This window comes from Geotrypetes seraphini, chromosome 10, assembly GCF_902459505.1.
Source record: "Geotrypetes seraphini chromosome 10, aGeoSer1.1, whole genome shotgun sequence".
Lineage (NCBI taxonomy): Eukaryota > Metazoa > Chordata > Amphibia > Gymnophiona > Dermophiidae > Geotrypetes > Geotrypetes seraphini.
In genome coordinates, this window is record NC_047093.1 from 58,649,741 (window position 1) to 58,675,637 (window position 25,897).

Sequence of the window (25,897 nt, forward strand, 5' to 3'; positions counted from 1 at the left end):
TGTGGAAAGCCTATTTGATGGGGCCTGGAAGCGCTGCGCTTGCCTGCAAACATGCTAACACAAAGGGAGCTCCCTCCGAGGCATGCTTCCCTGCCTTGGAACAAGCATTGGCGACCATTCAGTCCCTTTCCATGCCTTTATTATCTCAGGGATCCACTGCATCCTTGGATGATTTAGGGTCCCTGTCTGGGACTGGAGGTCAGGATGCTGTGGCTGCTATTGATAAGTTGACAATTCCTCAGTGCGTCATCTTTTCAAGTCCGCCACTGTTTCTTAATGTCATTTTGGACACACTGTGAGTTGAAGTTGGACCCTCAGCAGCCTTCCATCTCCCAGTGGTCAGTTATGAGCGCTACAAACACATAATAATAATAATAACTTTATTCTTCTATACCGCCACAATTTTGCGACTTCTAGGCGGTTTACAGTAAGGAGAGCTGGATACACAGCAACATACAGGAGAGCTGGGTATACAGCGAAATACAAAATGCAGATATTCAGAGGAAATACAGAGAGCAGAGACCTTAAGAGGCAATAGTACAGAAATGCAATTTGCTGAGCAAAATATAAGATATACATTTTGGTAGGTAATTTCCGACAAGACCTGTTTGGAATAAATGGCAACGTAAAATTATGACAAGATGAATATAACATATTATATTTATGTAAGACTTCTTTTTTTGTTCTGGCATATCTGGACATCACTTCACTAGTCACTGACCAATGGGAGTCCCCAGAAGGCTCCCTAAAGGAGGCAAAAGCTATGCTCAAGCTTTATCCTGTGGCTCTGGACTTCCAACAGTTGTTTTTACAACCGAAGGTGGTTTCCGCAGTAGTTCAAGTGACTAAGCGTACTTCCCTTTGTAGCAAGGGAGGCGTGATGCTGAAGGATGCACAGGATCACAAGATGGACGAGGTCCTAAAAAGACAGTTTGAAGTGCTAGATTTGGGTATCAAAGTGGCTGCCTCCTTCGTGTGTGTATGTGGGGGGGGGGGGGGGCGGGGGAGGGCGGAGGGAAAGGAGTTGCCATGGCAGGAGAGAGTGGGCATCCTTTTTGCCATTTTTTTCTTGCGTGGGGGAGGTGGGTTCGGCCTGGCAGGAGGAAGTGGGCATTCCTCCTGCGGTTTTTGCTGCATGGGGTGGAGGTGGGTTCGGTTCCTGGTGCCTGTTCTTCGGGGAAGGCTGTCATCGGTTGGGGAGTGTGCTTTTATCTTTTTTTTTTCTCAAATGGGACAGGTATTGTGCATGTGTAATATGCATAGCATCTGTACCCATTTAAAAAAAAAAATACAGCCATTCATCTGCTGGCAGATAAGCTAAAAGTGATCACTTTTTTTTAGTGCATCAGGAAGCCTTGTTAGAGCATCAATAGCTCTACTAGTTTACGTGGCATTTTAATATTAATCAGCTTATTTGCATGGACAGATTAGGGAATGAGCGATCGTGCAAAAAAACCAGGCAGTGAGCTGTTTTCTGCACCGGGTCAGCAAATGCAACAGGTTTAGTGACGATCACTGGCTTTAGTGCATCTGGACCTGGGTTAGCCACGACTCCACGCATCTTTACTAAGGTGGTGGGCTTAGAGGTTCTACCTTGATGATGCCTTTGATTGTTAATTTCCCCCTAAACATTTCTGTTTAAAGATGCCTTTGATTGCTAATTTCCCCCTAAACATTTCTGTTTAAGGATGCCTTTGATTGTTAGTTTCCCCTAAACCTTTTCCCAGCAGGCAAGATTCTAACTCCCAACCTCTTGTGTTTCCCTTCTATGGTCTCTTTATCTCTCCTATGAAATGTTGTATTTCTTCCTCTACCTCTCCTTGAAATGTGTGTATGTGATCTTCCAAAATTTTTTATATTTTTAACCTTTTTAATTATGTACACCGCTTATACAATTTATAAGTGGTATATCAAATCTTAATAAACTTGGATTGGCTTGTCAGAGCCCTCTAAGACAGGAAGGCAAGTAATGGATCTCCTGACTCGGTTCTTGGAATATCTGAGAGTCCACTTCGACACAGCGAAAGGCCAGGTCTTCCTTCCCAAGCCATGTAAAGAGAAGCTCAGGAAGCAGATCACAGTGTTGCTGAATCCCATGGCTTGGCATTACCTTCAGGTGCTGGGCCTCCTTGGAAGTTTCCTAGGCAAGGGCGCATATGCATCCACTCCAGGATTCCCTCATCTCCAGGTGGTCCCCACAATGGCTTTCTCTACAGGCGCAGCTCCCCTGGTCATGGGAGGCAAGACACAGTTTATGTTGATGGCTCCAGGGGGATGCCTTAGCGAAGGGTATGCCCTTCTGAATCACCTCATAGGTGACCCGATTGATGCTAGCCTGAGCGGCTGGGGGGGCCCACTACTGTGGTTGCTGTCTCCAGGTCAAGTGGATCCCTTCGTAAAGCAAGTTGTCCATAAATCGTCTGGAACTGAGAGCCATTTGCTTGGTACTGAAAGCATTGCCCTGACAGAAAGGTAGTCAGAGTATTTTCTGACAATGCCACCATGGTGGCTTAGGTAAACAGACAGGGAGGCACCAGAAGTGCCCCATGGTGCTTGGAGGCACAGATGATGATCAAGTGGGTGGAGGCTCACTTAACAGGCCCTCTCAGCAGAACGTTCAAGTTGACTTCATAAGCAGGCAGACTCTGGATCCAGGGGAGTAGTCCCTGTCCCAAACAGCATTCAGCCTCATTGTGCAGTGCTGGGGAAGATCGGAAGTGGATTTCTTGGCATCAACCAAGAATGTGAAGGCAAATCACTTCTACAATCGAAGAGCCAAACTGGTAGGCCTAATCATTCATAGAGTCATGAGCCCCAGACTAGCCTTGCTGTTCTTGGTATGTGATCTGGTGTGACTACAAAGAGGCTGGTGTCTCAAGTTGCTGGTTCATCCAGGGCTCAGTCAGGGCTTAGTTCCCATGGAGAATCCAGAGCGCTATGGTCTTACGGCATGACTCTTGAGTGCACAGCCTTCATTTGTAAGGTCTATTCACAGGTAGTCATTGTGATCCTCCTTAGAGCAAAGAAGCCTTCAGCATTTTGTGGCATAAGCTAAAACCTGGATGGCTTTCCAGCTATGATGCCCCTTGTCAGGCACCAATTCCAGTGATCCTGGCATTCTTGCAAGCTGGACTAGAAAAAGGTCTAGCGGTTGCATCTCAAGGTACTGGTGAGAGGCCTCTTGTGCTTTCGGGCTCGAGAAGATCACTGATGTCTCATCCAGATGTCACTCAGTTCTTGAGAGGGGTACTCAAATTGTGCCTTGCATTGCGTCGGCCTTTATCTTAATGTTGTTCTCGGGTCCCATAAGAGCCTCTGCAAGACGTGTCCCTTTTGGACCTCATTGTTAAGGTGGGTTTTCTGGTGGTCATTGTCTCAGCGAGGCGAATCTCGAAATTAAAGACTCAATCCTGCAAAGAACCTTTCCTCAGGTTTACAGAGTCTGGTGTTTCTCTGCAAATGGTACCCTCTACCAAAAGGGGTCTCAGCTTTTCACATCAATCAAGTGATTCGTTTGACCGCTTTTCACCCTACAGGTTTAGCTAAATGGGATAAGATTTTGCAGAGGCTAGATGTTAAGAGCTGTCCTTCATTGCTTGGAAAGGACCAATGATTTCTGTCTCGGACCATCTTTTTGTGCGGACCAGCCAATCGAGTCGAAGCAGGTCTGTCTGCCTCCAAAGCTTTGATTTGCCAGGTGGATTTGCATGGCAATTTGCATGTGCAGCTAGATTGGATTTTAAGAAATTGTTGAAGACACAATTGTTTGAGTGTTTTTATATGATGCTATATATTTGAAGAGGTATTGGAAGTTAAGGGAGGTGCTATGATGATTTAGTGATTGAGGAGTTACTTGATTGTTGATGCCTTTGTAACGACATGTACAATTAGGTTTTTCTGATGAATAATATATGTTTTTATGTAAACCACGTATATTTTAGGTGGTATGGCAATTTTTTAAATAAATTTCTTATTGCCTGTGGAAAACTACCACCTATCTCTTTCTACACATTCAACTAGAGGTGTTGCTGCTTCTTGGGTGGAGTCCTGGGCTGTTCCACCCGAATAAATCTATAGAGCAGCTACATGGTCTACTCTCCATATCTTTACAAGGTTCTACAGAGTGAATGTAGCGGCCCAAGAGGATGCCACAATTGAATCCTTGTTGCTGTGGGCAGGCTCATCTGTTCCTCCCCAGATGTCTGGCACAGCTTCAGTACAAAATCTTATGTCTTTGCAACAGAATGGAAGATTAGGTTCTTACCTCGTTAATCTGTCTGTTATAAGAAATAGGATTCTATACGGACCATCTTCTGCGGACTAGAGAGTTGCGTGGGGACAGAAATCATACCCGTCCCCACCCATCCCTGCTGTAATCAGATTCGTTCCTGCCCATCCCTATAAACTTCAGAAGTAGTTATTTCATTTAATTATGCTACTGAATTAAAGGCTCTGGTAGAGACCCATTTACAAATAAGCAAAGACACTTTATTAATTTGGAAATATTAATTGGGAATAATACATACTTTGTAAATGGTTTCTACCAGAGCCTCTAATGTAAATATAAATATTCAACTGATGAGGACCCCCAGGCTGTCAGCAGAGGACTTCTTCTGCAGTTGGCCGGGGGTTCCTTTTGCCAAGCTTGACCGGCAGCAGTAGCATCCCTGAGTCACAGATGCTGGCACCTCAGTGGCTCATGGTTGCTGCCAACGACTGTTGTGCTTGGTAGAGGGGAGTTCTGGCCGTCTCTAGAGGAGGTCCTCTGCTGGCGGTGCATGGGGATTCCCACTAGCTACAGCAAGGATCAGCAACAGTAGAAATAAACCCAGAAATGCATTTCTTTTTCTTTTGAACACAATTCAAAGACATCTGCTATATACACTTCCCAAAGCTGACATTTTAGTCAATAAATTCTGTTTTTTACCTTTGTTGTCTGGAGACTTATTTTTCCATCAAGTTGGTCCTAGTTTCTTTTTTCCACTTTCCCATCTTCTGTTGCTGTCCACCCACCCCCAATTCTCCCTTTCTGTTCCCTCAGAAAACAAATGTAGACTAAAGACAGAATGAATGCCTTTACACTGTGAATGGAATAAGTTATACATAAGAACCACATTATACATGTAAAACAATGAGTACCTAAAGCTGTGACTGAAATGAATTATGTGTGAGAGCAACATCATAAATGAAAATCAATAAAGACAGGCTTGGAACTCATAGCAGGCACTTTAAAATACCAATTTAAAAATAAACAGTCATAACAATAAAGAGCCCATACAACAGGAATAAATTATGCATAAGAATCACATCATCCATAAAAATCAATAAGAGCAGACTTAAAACAGATAGCAGGAACATTTAGATACCAAAAAACAGACAGTCATAACAGGGAAAACACTCATAAACCAGGGAAAAAACACATAAACCAGGCAAAAAAAAAATCACATCATACATGAAAATCAATAAGAGCTGACTTAAAACTCATGGCAAGCCCTTTTAAATACTGATAAGAAATGGACAGTCATACACTAGGTATAAAAATGTGTGAACATCATGTTGAGGGTTAAATGGACTAAGCCATAACCATAAGAACAGCTGTGGAAGGTTTTAAAATCATTAAGCAAATAGCAGCATTCATAGAGCCTGTGGTGGACCTCTAAAGGTATAAATCACATCGAAAGAAAACTAAAACAAGAAGTTCATTCCAAGACGTGACTCGCTCCAATAAAAAAGGAAGAAATGCAATGGCATATGCTGAACTAGCACAAAAAAAACAAACATAGAAAGGGTGAAAGCTGCTACTAATTAAAAATGAGTCCAGATAACAGCAGGGGTTGTAATGGTAGCATGCTAAAATAGCATTGTTCACAATAGCCTCAAACGTTTACTTGTCATTGTAAATTAACATTACACAAAAATAAATCTTCTTACCAAAGACTCTGTAGAAGTAATTTGAACAGCTTGGCTGCAGCGTCTCTTTTGCTGCTAACTTAAAACTCATCAGCTGATTTCTACTTCGTTCTGGTGTCCAATCAAAAGTCAGCTTCTATGGAGCCTTTGGTAGGGAGATTGAAAAACATTGTTCTGAGAAGATCCCTGCAAGTGACTGACGCGAAGCCTTCCCTCCGGGGAAAGACTTCCAGGTCAACTACATGTGGCGTGCTGCAGGCAGGAAAAGAAGACGAGCCTCTCGGCTCGAGCATCGCTACCTCCAAACCCGCAGGATCCTCGCGATCTGAGGGGGCATCCCCACGGGATCCCTGCGACCTGAAGGGGGAACCTGCGGGTCCCGCGGGATTCCCGTCATCCCCATGCAGCTCTCTAGTGCAGACTTCTCATTCGCTTCTTTACTGCCTCGGCCATTGCTGCTGCTTCTGTCATTTGAATGATTTTAAAAAAAAACAAACCAAAAAAAAACCCCATTCTCCTTTGGGGTTCTTATTGGATAGTGCTAGTTGCATGTAGCAGATTGGTTCCTAGATACTCCTAAATTTGAGTTCATGTTGTTGTTTATTGTTAATCATTGTTCTTTTGTCATGAGTTAAAGAGCAGAACAGAAATTAAGTTTGTCTCCAGGGAAGTTCCCCATGCCCCTTCTCTTTTCTTATGTTTCAGTAGAGTTCAATTGCTTTGGTACTAACTGAAGAGGGAATTATTCTCCACTGCTGAGGGGGAGGAGTTGAGAGATTTGAGTGACATCCTTCTGCAAAGTTCACAACTAAAGAAGGCCAACAGCTTCAGTACAGAATCCTATGTCTTATAACAAAAAGATTAACAAGGTAAGAACCTAATCTTCCATTAAACAGATTAAAATTTAATGTGTACTCTTTGTGACTCTGTACAGCGCTGTGTGTGTCTGGCAGCACTACAGAAATAATTAATAGTAGAAGTTGTAATGTAGATAAGTGCAAAGTGATGAACAAAAAGGAAAATAATCCTGCCACTAGGTACTAAAGGCCATCCAGGTTCCTTGCACTATTAACATTGGAAGTCATATAAGATTTGTGGGGTTTGAAAGATTCTAACCAAGTTTAGTTCTGACATTTGTAATCTGTCATTTTAGGGCAAATGTTTAAAGACTTTGAAGGGGCACAGTAACTACGTTTTCTGCTGTAACTTCAATCCACAGTCCAACCTCATTGTTTCAGGATCAGTAAGTGTAATCTATTTGCAAAAAGGCTGGGTTAAACTTGGGTTTTTTAGAGTTGGTTTTTCCTCTTTTCCAAAGGGTAGAATAGACCAGTGTTTTCAGGCTATCCACAATGAATATGCATAAACTTGATTTGCATACACTGCCTTCATTCTATGCAAATTTCTTTCACGCATATACATTTTGGATAGCCTGAAAACCTGACTGGCAAGGGGGTACTCCAGGACCAAGTTGAGAAGCATTGGAATAGATAGAGAAAGTATATATTTTTTTTGGTTACTTCATTTGGATGCTCATTGTTCTAGGTAGGGAAAGGTTCTTACACTAGTTGACTATTTTCATGGGTTTCAAATTTGTCATGGGGAGATAAAAAGTTTTGCACTGGTTCTAGAAATGGGATAATTTTTGTAATTATTCAGTGTTGTTGACACTTCTAGTAAATGTATCAAGTCCCTGATTTTCACTGTTTCTAATTGTTCAGTTTCCATGAGACTAAAGAAAAATGTTTAAACTCGAACAAAAGCATGGAGAGCATGTCCTTGAAAACTTCATAAATGTACTTGTGGCACAGTCCCTATTCAATTCTAGCCACAAAATATATAGTTTTTAAAACTTCATAGAGAAAATTGCAGCTGGAACCTTGTTAATAAAATTAGGAAAGATGTGCTCTCTGAGATTTGTTTACCAATGTATTTATTTATTTAAAAATGTATATATCACATAATAACTATGCAGTTTACATGCATACATATTTAAGAAATGCTAAACATGTTTCAACAAGACAAACACAAGAAGACATTAACTGTATCATTATTAAAATCTTCTTTTAAATTCATCCTACAAGATGGAAGCACAAAATCATTTACAGGGCAGGAAAGCATTAACAGAGAATAGTATTAGGACAAGAAGGCACTGACAAATAATTGCGTTTTCAACATTTTCTTAAAGTTCAATCTCCCATTACAGAATCGCAGAATACCAGGCAGCGCATTCCAGAGTTTGACAGCTAATTTTGCTAGGCTTTCTTCTAGTAAGCTAAAAACTGTACTTAAAATAACTTAATGTATTGCAATCTTTCTCTTAAATGCCCAGTTTGATGAAAGTGTGAGGATATGGGACGTAAAGACTGGGAAATGCCTCAAAACCTTACCTGCTCACTCGGACCCTGTGTCGGCCGTAAGTTTAGTGTGACTATTTGTGGAAAGTGACTTACGCAGGCAGAAGCCACAATGGCTTTTAAATGAAAAATTAGCATGGGGAAGGGAGCTGTTGATTTTCTTGATGGGGCATATGTACTCTGCAGTTAAAGGAAATGGATCAATGTCACTGTATGAGTCTTAGATATTTCCAATAGCTTGCCTATCCTCTTTACCTTAAGGTTACAAAGTGCTGTGGTTTGGTTTTTTAAGTATTTTGCATAGAGTTCCTGTTAAGCAAGTTACCAGTAATTTACTTCCTCCATTGCCCTTTTATTCACAATCCTTTGCCCTGTTTTCCTGTATGATACTTGCATCATTGCAATCCTTTGTCCCATGTTACTGTATGATACTTGCATATCTTTCAAGATCAGCTTTTTTTTTCATTGTTAAACAAGGCAGTATCTGTGTTCTTCAGTCTAAAGCAGCTAGTTAAAATCCTAGTAGTATGCAGATACTTTGCAAACTTCCTGAGTCTATACATCTCTATTCTTGCATAATAATAGGTCCATTTTAATCGCGATGGCTCCTTGATAGTGTCAAGTAGCTATGATGGGCTTTGGTAAGTAATTACTTCTTCAGAGTTTATTTGATGTACAAAAATAATTGATTCTATCTCTATCTCGTAAAACTATGGGTCACAAAGTGTAGGTGGTACAGCTACATTTCCATTACAGCTAATCTGAAATGCTATGATTGACAGTCTGTGGAAATGAAACACTGGTATTTGGAATACTGAAATAAATTATTGCTTTGTTAAAGCATTTGCATGAGCTAAGTTGACAATTTTTATGCATTCTGTCTTTATAACTTTAAACAGAATTTTGATGGACACACAATGGGTTAAATATTTTGAACTAGCATTGCATAGGTATTTGTTGTTGAAAAGAGAGCTGTAATTCTTCAGATCTGGGTCATATACACTTAATCACTGCATTCAACAAGGGATTATGTATGAGTTGGTTCAATTTTCCTGCTGGTGTTCTGTAACTTTAAATTAATTTATGTGTATGTTTCAGCCGAATTTGGGATACAGCATCTGGACAGTGTTTAAAAACACTGATTGGTGAGTAGCAAAAGCTTCTTCACCCATATAGAATATTCAGAAGTGTTATGCCTTTAGAAAACTCTAGAAAAAAAGCTACCACTTCAGTTATCAAGTAATCATTTATTCAAATTTGAATATCTATAGAGTCTGGTCCTAATCTGGACTGCAGTTACAAATATGTACATTAGAGATGTAATGTTTCACTGTATTCACATCAATGCACATTTAGCACAAGTCCCATTATTGTAAATAGAGCCTATTTACTAATGAATCCTATTAATTATGGTAACAAATTCTTTAAAAAGCCTGTTGATAGTAAATATACAGTAACTATAGTTTTAAGATAGTACTTATCATAAAACCTCAAAAGTAGTTTGCTAGAGAAAAATGTATCCATTATACTTTTCAACATACTTTGCAATAAAAGACCATTTTTGACCACTGCATTTGTGCATTTGTGATCCTTTCCAGTTAGTTTAATTGGAAGTTTGTGAATATAAATTTTTCAGGTCATATTATTTTATGTTAATACAGATGATGACAATCCTCCTGTGTCTTTTGTGAAATTTTCTCCAAATGGAAAGTACATTTTAGCAGCAACATTAGACAAGTGAGTATAGAGTAAAAATGAACTTGATGTGAAACACCATAGCTGGACAACCCTACCTCAAGAACTACAGACAGCTCTGTCATGAATATTTATCTGACATATTTGTTTATATGTAGTCTCGATATCTTGGTTAATCTCTATAGGTCGGTTCTGGACTGGTTTATGGCCCTTGAGAACCAGGGTTGTGAATCTCTTGATACAAACCTAGTACTTTCTGTTTTCTAGTATTGACTTTCTAGATAATCTTTTCAAGGTGAATTTGCCCTCTTGTGTACTAATAATGATTGTTTAGGACAGCATTCTTTGAGAAGCCTTTTTTTTTTGTGAGAGAAGTTTGTGTTGGTCATTATGCCGTAGCACTGAATAGTTTGCAGATAAACAAGGAAATGCTAGCTGTTTTCCCTTGAATGAAGTGATTCCATACATGCCAATGAAATGAATTTGTTGTGTCTATGTTAGATAAAACGCCAGCCTTGCCACTTCCACTTCTTGAATTAAAGGAGGATAAGAGAGTGACTGCCATCTAAGTATAGAACAGGAAAAGGCAAGATTGCTTGCCTTAAAGCAAAAACATGACTTATTTTTATTAAATTTAGAACTTATTTTTCTGTTCTACCACTTGTAGTCCTGGTAAGCACCAGACCAGTACCTTTTTGTTTTTTGCTTCATTTCTCTGGAATGAGCTTCAGTTTTCATTATGGGCTAAATGAACTTTTCAGAAATTCAAATCTGCCTTAAGATACTTTTTTTTTTTTAACTTTTTCAAATGGCATTTGGGGACTGAGTATGGGTTGAGCAATTGAGCTTGGCTTTCTGTCCAAAATATGGTTTCCTTCAGTATCCTCTTCTGTTTTGTTGAGTATGAATGTTTGCTATCCTATTATGAATTATAGCTCCCTTTCCGATGCAATAGGTGAGACATTCTAGACAGCTGGGTTATTTCCCCATACCCGCATGCTGCAGAAGGAATCCACTATGGATTTTTCACTCTGCCTCTGGTGTACTTCACTGTGCAGTTTAGCACCCTCTACAGTTTTTTACTTTTGCACGCATCACTGCAGTTGTGTGTTCTCTCCCCATTTTATTATTTTAAATTTGATGTAATTTCATCCCTTTTCCGAGTAATTTCGTACTTACTTCGAATTTGAAGCTCTACTTGCTTGAGAATTCACAGACTTCTGCACGCATGACTGCAGTTGTTTGTGTTCTCTCCCCAGAGAAGAGCGACTAAAATGGTTAAGGGGCTGGAGGAGTTGCCATACAGTAAGATATTAGAGAATATCTAATATCTAAAAACTAGGCCTCTTCTCCCTCGAAAAGAGAAGACTGAGAGGGGACATGATAGAAACATTCAAGATAATGAAGGGAATAGACTTAGTAGATAGAGACAGGTTGTTCACCCTCTTCAAGGTAGAGAGAACGAGAGGGCACTTTCTAAAGTTAAAAGGGGATCAATTCCGAACAAACATAAGGAAGTTCTTCTTCACCAAGAGAGTGGTGGAAAACTGGAATGCTCTTCCGGAGGCTGTTATAGGGGAAAACACCCTCCATGGATTCAAGATAAAGTTAGACAAGTTCCTGCTGAACCAGCACGTATGCAAGTAAAGTTAGTCTCAGTTAGGACACTGGTCTTGAACTAAGGGCCGCCGTGTGAGCGGACTGCTGGGCACGAAGGACCACTGTATGACCCAGCAGCAGCAATTCTTATGTTCATTTTATTTTAAATTTGATGTAATTTCATCCCATTTCCGGGTAATTTCATGCTTACTGTGAATTTGAAGCTCTACTTGCTTGAGAATTCACAGACCGACCTGTAGCTGACAGGCCAATCCTTTTTTGGGTACCTGTTGGCCAGCCTGCATAGTTTTTATCTGGAACTCTGCAGTGGTTCTCCTGCTTTTAAGCAGGGGTTGAGCGCAGGCTGGTAGAAGCCCTTAGGAAGCTCGGCAGTGTCTCGCAGAGTGCTGGCTGTGTCTTCGCACTTCCACCCATCTTGGTGTTATCTAATCTAATCTAAACCTTAAGTTTATATACCGCATCATCTCCATGAGAATGGAGCTCGACACGGTTTACAAGAACTTAAAATAGTGGGTAGAAGGATTACATGAACTTATGTGTAGAAGGGGGAGAGAAAGGGGGGAAGGATAGAGCTACAATTTGCTGAAAAGCCAGGTTTTCATTTGTTTGCGGAATAACTGAAGGGAGCTCAGGTTCCACAGCGGGGTGGTGAGGTCGTTCCAAAGACCTGTGATTTTGAAGAGAAGGGATTTTCCCAGTTTGCCTGAATAGTGGATGCCGCGTGGAGAGGGGAAGGCTAGTTTAAGCCTTTGGGCAGTTCTGGAGGAGTCGGGACTGGAGGAGTTGAAAGACAGTGGGATAAGAGGAGGCAGGATTCCGTGAATGATCTTGAAAGCCAGGCAGGAACATTTGAAATGGATTCTGGAGATTATTGGGAGCCAATGAAGTTTGGCAAGGAGTGGGGAGGCATGGTCAGACTTGCGTTTTGAGAAGATCAGTTTGGCTGCAGTATTCTGGATTAGCTGGAGTCTTAGAATACTTTTTTTTGATAGATTTAAGTAGATGGCGTTGCAGTATGTTATGTTATTTATTTCTTATATACCGCTAAATCCGTTAAGTTCTAAGCGGTTTACAGAGAAATATACATTAAATATACAATAAAGGATACAATAAAATAAGATAAATAAATAAAGAATGGGTACTTTGAAATTCCCTTACTGTCCCGAAGGCTCACAATCTAACTAAAGTACCAAGGACAAATAAATTAGCAAGTAGTAGATAGGAAAATAAAGATAGCGGAAATGAGATATAAAGCATCCTAACAAGAATACATAAAACTCTCAATATCATTCTGTTAAAAACAAAACGTACATACCAAAATAATAAAGTAATAGAAAGAAAATAATTAAATAGAAAATAATTTTAAGAATTAATCAAATATAGAAATATAGGAAGAAAATAAGCATTTGAAGTGAGGAGAAAAGAAAAGGTAGAGGACGGCATATGAATAGAATGGAATGAAAAACAGTTAAACAATAGAATTCTAAGAAAATTTTAAATAAAAACTAAACAAAATAAATAAAAAGAAATAGATATAATATGCATAATAGAACAAAAGTCAGGGAGGACTTGATTTCATTTCCCTCAGTCATCAATGTTATCGTCTCTAGAGCTTTAGCTGTTTCAGCCGGGCAACCGTCATCATCGATCTCTACACATCAGCCATGGGATCACTTTTTAAAGCAGAGAGAAGCATTTCTCGATTTTCTGGAATACTGTTCATTACATTCAACAGCTCACAGATCTTACTATGTCTTCCTTCTGTTTCTGTTGTTGTTTTGCTATATCCAACATATTTTCTTCACAGAGCCAACCCTCTTGGTCTTAGAACGTAGGAATTTGGTGCTTATCCGTTGGTCCGCAGGGGTGGAGGTATAGTCAAACAGAGGAATTTGACTGTCAGCCCAAAGATCAATTTTGAGGACTAAGTCTCCCAGCATTGTGGCAGTGAAATTCTCATACAGCTACTATGAGAGCTGAAAGCAGGTTTGCAGCATGGATCCTATCAGGTCACAGTGAGTACACAGGCTAACAGCCTGTGAGAGACATCGGGACAGTTTGGATAAGTGGGGGTTTGAGTGTTTCTGGATGTTCTTCCCGCCTAAAAAGTCCTAGAATCACCATTTTTAAACTTTGGGAAATGCGTAAAAAAAAAAAAAATCACTATTTTGGCGAGAATTTTGTGCCAGTGGCCATCTTGGATTTTTAGCAACCTTTTTTTTTTTTCTTCAGCTCCCTTCTTCTTCAAAACTTTGAATTTTGCCTAGCAAACTGCTGGGATGGAATCCTTGGGCTCTCCTCATGTGAATTCTTGTTAGGATTGCGCAAATTTAGTGCTTTTATAGCATCTTTGTGCCACTTACTGTAGATTGAGGGGGGGGGGGCTGTAGCATCTGACTAAGCTTCTACCCTGCTCAGCTAGCCCAGCGAGGCATCTGGTATTGCATTTGGGGCTTGGCATGGCTGGTTCATCTGTCAGACTGGGTGTGGACCCCCTGCAGCCTAAGTCATCTAAGGGTGACTTTATACCCCAGGAGCCGGACACCCTTTCTGAATTTGTGTAAAAAATAAAAATCAAGTGGTGCTCTACTGAGTAGTTTTCATCCACCTCTGTGGTATTTCTTAGTGGCATGATGCCTTTTGGTGCATCCTTGCCTCCTGTTGCAGCTGTTGTGCTGTCTGATCCTGATCTGAGGGACCCAGGGGCTCTTACTGATTTCTTGTTTGCTGGTACAGCTCTTCTTGGATCCTGGTGTGGATACTATGGTCCTGAGCTTATTTCGGTTTTCAGCACTCCTGGACCTTAGTGCTGAGTTTTTGCAGGAATTTAACTTTGTCCCACAGCTGGCTCCGTCCACTTCTATCTCCTGGCTTTGTGGTTTATGCTGTCGTCTGGATATGGGTGATCTGGTCTTGGAGCAGTTTGATTCTCTGGAGGATGCTCTTCAAATTTCTGGAGATTTGTCACTCTTGTTTCCTCTGGCATAGGAGTGTCAGCAGCTTTTGGGTCAGCCCAGGTGTTTTCTTTGGTGGTGCAAATGAACAAGCACATCTCTCTCCCCTTTGGGGGTGGTGTTGAAGGATATGCAAGATCGCTGTGTGCCTGTGGTCCTCAGGAAACCTTTTGATGCAGATACTTTAGATATCAAAGCTGCTTCGGTGATGTTTTTGTGGCACGTGCCTGTCCTTCTCGGCAGCGCACACTGGAGAGTGCAGTGGTCGTTTCCCCTTCTCAGCTTTTCATGGCTGGACCAGATTATATGGCAGATGCCTTCTGTGACATCTTGAGAGCTTTAGCAAAAGTGTCAGTGGTACTTCCTCTCGGCCCGCCGATTGCTCTGGGTCAGATAGTGGACTGGTGATTCCACTTTAAAGGCGATATTAGCTAGGCTGCCTTTTTATCCAAACCCTCTTGGGGTTCTGGCCATGGTGCTCCAGACAGTATGCATATGCTACGTCACAGAGTTCCCGATGACGGTTTGCGGGCTACAGGCATTCCCAGCCTTTTACCTCCCTTTCTGTACCCCCTGCCAGAAAACAGCAAGGCCAATAGGCCGAGGGATGCTCCTCTGCAGACAGGGACCCAGCTCTCATCATTTCTTCCTACCTGGCTGTTCCTCATGTTAGGCTAGTGGGTCTTGCACAATTTTCGATTAGGCTACATGCTGGAATTTGCCAGGCCTGTCAGATTGGTTTGTGGATTCTCCTTTGGAGCACCCGGATTAAATGCTCAGAGTTCAGGCAACCATTCATCGTGGGCTAGATGTTCCACCTATAGAGCTTGTGCTGCCTGACCTCAGACTCAGGCAGATACCCTTGTCTGTTTTCTCGTGCCAAAGAAAGAGACGATTGGAGGCCTATTCTGGATCTTCAGCTGGATCTTCAGTTGTTGGAACAGAGGCATAATTGTACATTCCCATTTTTCTGGCCCACTGCAAATTTTTGCGGTTTCATGTTCTGGAACAGCATTGCCAGTTCTCAGCATTGCCCTTTGTGCTAGTGACAGCACCCCGGACCTTCACCAAGGTGATGGTGGTAGGGGTGGCTTAACTGCGAAAGATAGGTCTTCAGGTTCACCCTTGCTTAGCAGACTAGCTAATCGGTGCTCCCTCATTGGCCAAGGGACACCTTACAGTGGAACAGGTGCTGGAAGATCTGGGCTGGATTGTCATCTTCAGGAAGAGACATCTGATGTCCACCCACACAGTCAGATTACCCAGGAGTCTTCTTCAATACGGCTGAGGGTTGTGTCTCTTTTTATTTATTTTTATTTATTCAGTTTTCTATTCCGTTCTCTCAGGAGAGCTCAGAACAGTTTACATGAGTTTATTCAGCTACTCGAGCAGTTTTCCCTGTCTGTCCCGGTGGATTTATAATCTGTCTAATGTACCTAGGGCAATAGGGGGATTAAATGACTTGCCCAGGGTCACAAGGAGCAGCTTTGGTTTCAACCCAGAACCCCAGGGTGCTGAGGCTGTAGCTACCACTGTGCTATACACTCCCCTATTTGCCAGTTACTCATAGACAGAAGCTGTGTGCCCATATTTGTTCTCTTCTCTAGTGGTCGGCTCCTTCGGTGTGGGATAATCTTTAAATTCTAGGATCCATGGTTGCCTCACTGGATGTAGTTCCTTGAGTGAGGGTGCTCATTCGTCCTTTTCAGCATGCTTTCCTCTTGTTGGGTGCCACACTTGAGATGCCTTGCAGACTTGTCTACCATGGACTCCAGAGCTTTGAGCAAACATGGACTGGTGGTTTTGCCTGCTCTCGTGCTGTAGAGGCGTACCGCTCCAGATTTCCTCCTGGATCATGGTGATGACGGATGCCAGCCTTTGGGTCTGGGGAGCCATTGCAGTCGTTGTCCTGTTCAGGGGTATTGGTCACCCCCATAGAAAAAGTGGCCTATCAACCGGTTGGAGCTCAGGGCCATTCATCTGGCTCTGATGAGATTGCGAAAGACTCTGGAGGGCCAAGTGGTCAGGGTCTTCTCCAATAATGTCAATCGCCAGGGAAGGTCCAAGAGCACTCCTCTGGCTCAGGAGGCCCACCTTTTTTTGCTTTGGGCAGAACGTCATTTATCCCAGGACAAGCAGGCAGCCTATTCTCACATATGGGTGATGTCATCCAAGGAGCCCGGATGCAGACAGCCTCGCAAACAGACTTGCTTGTAGAAATGTAGAAGTTTCAAGTCGGCCGCACCGCACATGCGCGAGTGCCTTCCCGCCCAGCGCAGGGCGAATCTCCTCAGTTCTGTTTTCCGCAGAGCCAAGAAGTCCCTCTTTGACTCTCTGCATTTAACTTTGTTACTTCATGCCTTCTCTCACTGCGGTTTGTGTTTATTTTCTTCGCAAATTGCTGTGTTCTTTTCTTTTTTTCAGTTTAAAAAAAAAAAAAAATCTTATTTTATTTTCCTCCGTTCGACTGTCAGGTCAGGCCGCAGCCTGCAGGCTTCGACTTTGCTGTGGCTATTTTTCCGGGACGGCCAGCAATGGGCTTCAAGAAGAGTAGCCAGTACTAGCGTGTGATTTCCCTCACGGACCCACACAGTTGGTGCCTCAAGTGCCTTGGGCCGGACCATCAACCGAAGTCGTGCGAGCGCTGTGCTACTCTTCAACCTCAAGTCCTTAAACGTTGTCGGATTTTAGTTGGAAACTTCGAAGGCGACCTCAGTTCCACCTTCTACCAAGGGTTCGCCTGCCTCCATGACTCCGACCTCGCGCCTCATCAGACTTTCCTCGTTTCGGACGTCTCTTACCTCGAGTACACCTGCTGTATCTTCCCCTGTATCCTCAGGTCAGATGGCTCAGCAGAAAGTTCCAGTGGTGGTCCTCAAGCTTTCTAAGACTTCCAAGTCGAAGCACATTTCCACTGCCATGTTGGAACCTATAGCCGTAGCAGGTTGTCCGTTTTCAGATGCGGATCCATCCTTGCCGGCTTCCTTCCAGACCATGTTAGAGCAGCAGTTTGTTCAGTTCCTAATTAAAATGGGTCCAAAGCTGGCTTTTCTAATCCAGCCTGGGCATTTTGCAGACTCCCGCGAGGTTGAGCCTCTTCCTATGCCTCGGGCTGAAACTTCACACTCTATGCAGGGAGCAAAGTCTTTGCGAGTGTCTGGTCTGGCATCTAAGCAAGGAGTAGATTCTTTGCAAGTGCCTCGACAAGAATCCTCACACTCCATACAAGGAGCAGAGTCTTTGGGAGTGCCTCAAGATTCCTCCATCAAGCCTTCTGAGCTTCGATCTACAGCTTCTAGCCTTTCCATTCCCTGGTAGCAACGTCTGCTTCCATCTCCGGGGCGAAGTCCCCTTGATCCTCGAGACCTGTTTCTAAGCACCACTCTCGTCGTCGATTGAGGCCTTCCTCGAGGCATATCTCCAGGCATAGCTCTTCTTCCAAAGAGTGCCCTTCTTCAACTAAGCCTCGATCTACACCTTCCAGCTCTTCCAGACCACTGACTCCGATTGAGGTCTCCGCTTCCAGACTTTGAGGACTTAGCGGCTTCCATTGCCTCGTCCAAGTCTCCTTATTCTTTTGAAGACTGTTTCCCTGCTGAGGCTTCATCTTCGACCCAGGCTGCCTCGAGGTCATCGAGTCCCTCTCGAGGCAAGGCATTGGCGGATCAGCTATCTTTCTCTTCTTTTCTTCGCCAGATGGCTGATGACCTGGAACTTCAATTGGATGCTGGTTCTAAATACTCTAAGGAGTATCTCAGTCATGCATCTTCCTCAACTTCCTGCAGAGTCCCTTTAAGCTTCCTCTTCACAAGCTTTTGTCTCAGACTTTCACACGATACCTGGAGACTCCTTATGCAATTCCTGCTGTTCCAGGCAAATTGGACTCCAGGTATAGAACTCTCCATTGCAAAGGATTTGAGAATTTGCAGTTATCTCACCAATCCCTGCTTGTGGAGTCCTCCTTAAAATGGTCCCATCCTTCCAGAGTTTATGCTACTGTTCCTCCTGGAAGGGAAAACTATGGACAAGTTTGGACGTCGCCTTTACCAAAATGCTACGATGTCCTCTAAAGTCCTCAGTTATAATTTTGCAACTTATCTCAAGTTCCTCATTGATCTTCTCCTTAAATTTCTCTGCTATTTAGATACACAGAAGCACTTCGAATTTCAAGAAGTCATTGGTATTCTGTCACAACTCAGATTACATCTTCTCCAGTCTTCTTATGATGCCTTCGAGTTGTCAGCCAGGGCGACTGCTTGTTCCGTAGCAATGCGCCGCCTGGACCCTAATCTTCAGGATCGCTTGGCTAACATTCCTTGTGCAGGCAATGACCTCTTTGATGAATCCATCGAGACAGCCACCAAGAAATTGTCTGAGCATGAAAAATCTTTTGCTTTCATTGTCAGACCAAAGCCTAAGCCAGCTCCTGTCAAGTCTTCACGACTTCCTCCAATTTTACAGAGCCGAGGGCGGCTCCTTACAATTGTCCGCCTCCCAAGAAGCAGCAGAATTGGAAGCAACAAAAATCTCAACCTTCTGCTGCACCTAAAGCTGCGCAGCCTTTTTGACTGTTTAAAACAGAGCATAACCTCCACTGTTCTGTCTCTGTCCTCTCATACCCTTATAAGAGGTCGTCTCCATCATTTTTATCACCGATGGGAGACAATTACATCCGACCTCTGGGTGCTCTCAGTCATTAGGGAAGGATACTATCTTCATTTCCATCAGGTTCCACCAGAGCTTCCTCCAAGAGAGTATCCTTCTAGTCCATCCCAGACCGCCCTTCTTCTTCAGGAAGCTCAAGCTCTGCTTCGTCTCTGTGCCATCGAACCAGTTCCTTTGGAACAGCAGAACAGGGGGTTTTACTCCCGTTACTTCCTTCTTCCGAAGAAGACGGGCGATCTGCGACCCATTCTGGATATCAGTGTTCTCAACAAATTTTTAGTCAAAGAAAAATTTTGCATGTTATCCCTGGCGTCCCTTTATCCCCTTCTAGATCAGAATGACTGGTTATGCTGTCTGGATCTCGAGGAGGCTTATACTCATATTCCCATTCATCCGGCCTCCCATCAATATCTCAGATTTCTGATGGGGATCTGCATTACCAATACAGAGTGTTACCCTTTGGCCTGGTTTCATCTCCCAGAGTGTTCACCAAGTGCTTAGAGGTGGTAGCAGCAGCTCTACGGAACCATGGTCTTCAGGTATTTCCCTACCTAGATGACTGGCTCATCAAGGATTCCACATCTCAGGGGGTTATTGTAGCGACCCAAAGGACTACGTGGTTCCTACAAAGTTTGGGATTCGAAATCAACTTTCCGAAATCCCAACTTCAGCCCTCTCAGAATCTACAGTTCATCGGAGCTGTTCTGGACACTATCCAACTCTAACATTTCTTCTGCAACAATGCCTGGAAGCTCTACTTCAACTCTGTTTCGCAGTGTCTTCCCGCTCTTCAATCTCAGCGAGACACATGATGGTACTTCTAGATCACATGGCCTCCCCAGTCCACGTGTCTTCTTTTGCCAGACTTCACCTCAGAATTCCTCAATGGATCCTGGCATCTCAGTGGACGCAAACTTGTGACCCACTTTCTCGACACATTGCGGTCACTCCTTCCTTGAGACAGTCTCTCCGCTGGTGGATGCTTTCTTCCAATCTCTCCAGAGGCTTGCTGTTTAAAATTCCCCCCCATCAGAAGGTCCTCACAACAGATTTCTTGACCTACGCTTGAGGCGCTCATCTTGCTGGTCTCCATACTCAAGGCCACTGGACCAGTATGGCTCGTCAATGTCATATCAATCTATTGGAACTCAGAGCGATTTTCAACCCTCTCAAAGCTTTTCAACATCTTCACGACCAGGTAGTCCTCATTCGGATGGACAACCAAGTTGCAATGTACTATGTCAACAAACAGGGGGTTCGAGATCTCCCTCCTTTTGTCAAGAAACTAAAGGTTTGGGACTGGGCAATCCGCCACAACACCTTCCTCAAAGCTGTCTACATCCAAGGGGTGAAAAATTGTTTGGCGGACAACTTGAGTCGTCTTCTGCAACCTCACGAATGGACACTCAATTCCTCGCCTCTTCATCACATTTTTCTGCAGTGGGGAACTCCTCAGATAGATCTCTTTGCAGCTCCCCACAACCACAAACTGCCCCAGTTCTGCTTCAGGATATATTCCTCTCATCGCCCTCAGCTACAGACAAGGGATAGCTGGGTAGACTCGTTTCGAAATTTCGAGTTTACGCCCAGCACTGTCCACTGTGAGCTGTCTAATCTCAAGGTTAACAAAGCGATGGGGCCAGACAACCTACACCCCAGGATACTCAGGGAGCTAAGTGATGTCTTGGCGGAACCACTATCCGCGCTCTTCAATCTCTCCCTTAGTACAGGTAGAGTCTCATTGGACTGGAAAACGGCTAACATCATTCCACTCCACAAAAAAGGATGCAGGACAGAGGCTGCAAACTACAGACCAGTGAGTCTCACATCAATAGTGAGCAAGCTAATGGAAACTCTAATCAAACGCCAATTGGATACGATCCTGAACGAGGAGAATCTACGAGATACCCGTCAACATGGATTTACCAAGGGGAGGTCCTGCCAATCCAACCTAATCAGCTTCTTTGACTGGGTGACGGGGAAGCTGGATGTTGGGGAGTCCCTGGACATCGTATACTTGGACTTCAGCAAAGCATTCGATAGCGTACCACACCGCAGGTTGTTGAGCAAGATGAGCTCTATAGGATTGGGAGACACATTGACAGCATGGGTTGGGGACTGGCTTCAGAGGGTGGTGGTGAACGGCACCCCCTCCGAAACGACGGAGATGATCAGTGGAGTGCCGCAGGGCTCGGTCTTGGGCCCGATTCTATTCAACATCTTCATAAGGGACTTGGCTGAGGGGCTTCGAGGTAAAATAATGCTATTCGCCGAGACGCCAAACTATGCAATGTAATAGGCAAGAACACAACACACAAAAGCACAGTGCCTGACGAAAACTCAATGCCCGACAGTATGGTGCACGACCTACTCCTACTGGAGCGCTGGTCCAGGACCTGGCAATTAAGTTTCAATACCGAAAAATGTAAAGTCATTCACCTTGGCAGCCAAAATCCATGCAAGACTTATACCCTTAATGGTGAGATCCTTGCGAGGACTGTAGCAGAACGTGGCTTAGGGGTGATCATCAGTGAGGACATGAAGACTGCCAAGCAAGTGGAGAAAGCTTCATCTAAGGCTAGACAAATCATAGGTTGTATACGTAGGAGCTTCGTCAGCCGTAAGCCCGAAGTCATTATGTCATTGTATAAATCCATGGGGAGACCCCATCTGGAATACTGTGTACCATTCTGGAGGCCGCATTACCGCAAAAATGTGCTGAGACTTGAGTCAGTCCAGTGAATGGCCACCCGGATGGTCTCGGGACTCAAGGATCTCCCGAATGAGGAACGGCTGAAAAAATTGCAGCTATACTCACTCGAGGAACGCAGAGAGAGGGGAGACATGATCGAGACGTTCAAATATCTCACGGGCCGTATCGAGGTGGAAGAGGATATCTTCTTTTTCAAAGGCCCCACGGCAACAGGAGGGCATCCATGGAAAATCAGGGGCGGGAAACTAAACGGTGACACCAGGAAATACTTCTTCACCGAAAGGGTGGTTGATCGCTGGAATAATCTTCCACTACAGGTAATTGAGGCCAGCAGCGTGCCTGATTTTAAGACAAAATGGGATCGTCACATGGGATCTCTTCACAGAGAAAGGTAGGGTAGGGTTATTGGGGTGGGCAGACTTGATGGGCCGTGGCCCTTATCTGCCGTCTGTTTCTATGTTTCTATGAGGCAGATGCTTTCTTACTGGAATGGATGAATCTCTTCCTTTATGCATTCCCTGCATTCCCTCTCATTCTCAAGATTCTGGTCAAGTTGAATGATCATGTCATCATGATTCTGATAGCTCCTCGGTGGCCGAGACAACCTTGGTACTTCCTTCTCCTTCAATTCAGCAGCAGGGAGCCACTACTTCTACCAGTTTTTTCATCTCTGCTTACACAGAGTCAGGGATCTCTGCTTCATCCTAACCTGCAGTCTCTACACCTGACAGCTTGGTACCTCTCAACATAACTCCTCTTCAGTTTTCTCAACCTGTAAGAGATGTTTTAGAGGGCTTCTAGAAAGCCTGCCACTAGACAATGCTACCACCAAAAATGGACTAGATTTTCTACGTGGTGCATTTCTCATGATCAGGAGCCTCAGGATTCCTCCTTATCGTCTGTTCTAGATTATCTTCTGCACTTATCCACCTCTGGCCTCAAGTCTACATCAATTCGAGTCCATCTCAGTGCAATTGCTGCTTTCCATCAGCCTATTGAAGGGAAACTCCTCTCTGCTCATCCGATAGTTTCCAGATTCATGAAAGGACTTTTTAATGTCAAACCTCCTCTCAAACCGCCTCCAGTGGTATGGGATCTCAATGTTGTTCTTGCTCAATTGATGAAGCCTCCGTTTGAACCAATGTCTATGGCTCATCTGAAGTATCTCACTTGGAAAGTGGTATTTCTCATTGCCCTCACATCTGCTCGAAGAGTCAGTGAGCTGCAAGCTTTAGTTGCTGATCCACCTTTCACTGTGTTCCATCATGACAAGGTGGTCCTTCATACTCATCCTAAATTCCTACCTAAAGTGGTTTCAGAATTTCATCTCAACCAATCCATTGTTCTTCCAGTGTTATTTCCAAAGCCTCATTCTCACCCTGGAGAAGTTGCTCTTCATACTCTGGACTGTAAACGTGCTTTGGCCTTCTATTTGGAACGCATTAAACCACACAGAACTGCTCCTCATCTTTTTGTCTCCTTCGATCCAAACAAATTGGGACATCCAATCTCTAAGCGTTTCATTTCCAACTGGATGGCTACTTGTATCTCCTTCTGCTATACCCAGGCTGGATTACAACTGCAAAGTCGAGTCACAGCCCACAAAGTCAGAGCAATGGCAGCTTCAGTAGCTTTCCTCACATCTTGTACCCCAGCAGTGCTGTCCCTGGATAACAACTGTTACGGTAAGTAACTGTGTTTTCCTGGCGCTGCTGACAGCAATGCATGTGTCAGGTGTGGACAGCATTCCAGCAGATTCTGGATCTGGCCGAGTGGGTCTCCAGAGGCGTTCCAAGCGATTGTGGGGTGCTGGGGACAACCCCACTTCTTACTTCATGGCCACGGCAAGAATCAAGAAAGCGGATCATTTTTTTTCAGTCAAAGATTTGAGCCTGGAAGCGAGGGGCTTGATGCTCTGGGGCAGCCGTGGCCTCAGGAGAGACTCCTGTATGTCTTTCCTCTTTGGCCGATGGATGGCTGCATCGGGCTGCGTCATTCTGGTAGCTCCAGATTGGCCTCGCAGATCATGGTACACAGATCTGCTGTGTCTGCAAGTGGGTTGCAGCCTTCGGCTGAGCACCTATCCAGACCATCCTACACAAGGGCCAATTGCCATGGAAGATCTGGGTCACTTTGCTCTTCCGGCATGGCTCTTGAGCATGCAGCCTTACATCATAAGAATATTCTGCCCTGGTTGTTGATACTCTTCTCAAGTCTAAGAAGTCATCCTTGGTGTCTGCTTAAGCTAAGGCGTGAAAGGCTTTCCAACATTGGTGCACCCAATACCAGGTGGATCTGTATTCAGCTCTGTATCTTGCTGATTCTCGCTTTCATTTAGGCTGGTTTAGATAAATGCTTTACTGTGGCTTCTCTGCGGGTCCAAGTGATCTGAATGAAGGCTTCTCTGTGACTTATATTTGGGTGCAGGTAACCTTGTTCTCAATTGTTTTTAGATTCCGGGAGCATCGGTCTTTGTGGATGTCTCATCCTGATGTCACTGATTTTCTGAGGGGAGTACTTCATGTTAACCACTGGATAAGCAGCCTTGCCCTTCCTGGGTCCTTCTAGCTTTACCAAGACTTTTTTTGATCCCCTTTGAGATGCTTTCCTCTTGGACTTGACGATCAAGACAGTTTTCTGGTTGCCATTCCTTCGGTGCGACGTGTCAGAACTACAGGTTTTGTCTTACTAAGTCCATTTCCTCCATATTTCGGAGGCTAGGTTTCCCTTGGGACGGTTCCTTTTTTTCTGTTGAAGGTGGTTTCGGCTTTCCATGTTATTAAGGAAGTGTATTTGCCTACCTTTTTCAGTCTACAGGTTCCATGACACAATGGGAAGTGTGTGGCGCAGTGGTTAAAGCTATAACCTCGACACCTTGAGGTTGTAGGTTGAAACCCACACTTCTCCTTGTGACCCTGGGCAAATCACTTAATCCCCCCATTGCCCCAGGTACATTAGATAGATTATGAGCTCTCCAGGACAGGGAAAATGCTTGAGTACCTGAATAAATTCATGTAAACCGTTCTGAGCTCCCTGAGGAGAATGGTGTAGAAAACTGAACAAATAAACAAATAAGGATTGCCTGTTGAAGAAACTGGATGTGCACAGAGTTCTTCTGTTATTTGGACGTTACCAAAGAGTTTTATGTGTCTGACAATTTGTTTGTGCTGACTCTTTCAGTTAGGCGAGGCGCTCCCGTATCTAAGCTCATGATTTCCAGATGTATCCAGAGGGCCATTTCGTCAGCTTATATTGTTTCTGGGAAACAGTCCCATGTCTCCATCAAGGTGCAGTCTACCAGGAGTGTGGCTTCTTCATATGCCGATGCTAGATCTGTCTCTCCTGAGGTGATTTGCAGGGCGGCAACGTGGCCTTCTTTTCATATGTTTGCCAAGTCCTACAGTGTGGATGTAGCTGCAAGACAGGACTCAGCTTTCGGATCCTCAGTCCTAAGTGCCGGCGCTGCAAGCTCACCCTAGCTATATGGGGGACTGCCTAGACCAGTGTTCTTCAACCTTTTTACAACTATGGACTGGCAGAAATAAAATAATTATTTTGTGGACCGGCAAACTACTAAGACTGAAATAAAAAAAAACCCGTCTCTGCTCCGGCCTTGCGAGCTTGGTCCCTGCAAACCATCTGATCCCATCTGCACAAGCCTCAAATAGTTATGATTTTATATTGAATGTATTTTATTAAAGTATAAAAAGAAACAATATTCTGTATAATTGTCATTTTATAAATACAAATAATACAGAGCAAGGATCAACAAAACCCCTGTCTTCCCCTCCCCTTCACATATATCCCCTCTGCTATCAAGAAAACTGAATGAGCCAAATTATTACAGAATGCTACACTGAAATATCATACTAACACAGTGTTCTCCCCAGAAATTTTTTCCAGCCGGGTGGCATGAAAAAGTAGCTGGGTGGGGCAGGATGGGGAAATTTGGTGGTGGGGAAAATTAACCCCCTCTTTTACTA

The 25,897-nt window shown here is 43.7% G+C and overlaps 1 protein-coding gene across 2 annotated transcripts in view; it reads left to right on the forward strand.

Annotated features, from left to right (window-relative positions):
* Positions 1–25,897, forward strand: part of WDR5 (WD repeat domain 5) — a 118,360-nt gene that overhangs the window by 69,490 nt on the left and 22,973 nt on the right. For both annotated transcript variants that reach the window (XM_033960478.1, XM_033960477.1), the window contains 5 exons: positions 7,064–7,153; positions 8,243–8,326; positions 8,853–8,908; positions 9,366–9,412; positions 9,929–10,004. In XM_033960478.1, the coding sequence (XP_033816369.1) occupies positions 7,064–7,153; positions 8,243–8,326; positions 8,853–8,908; positions 9,366–9,412; positions 9,929–10,004 (353 nt within the window). The remainder of the gene's footprint in view (positions 1–7,063; positions 7,154–8,242; positions 8,327–8,852; positions 8,909–9,365; positions 9,413–9,928; positions 10,005–25,897) is intronic.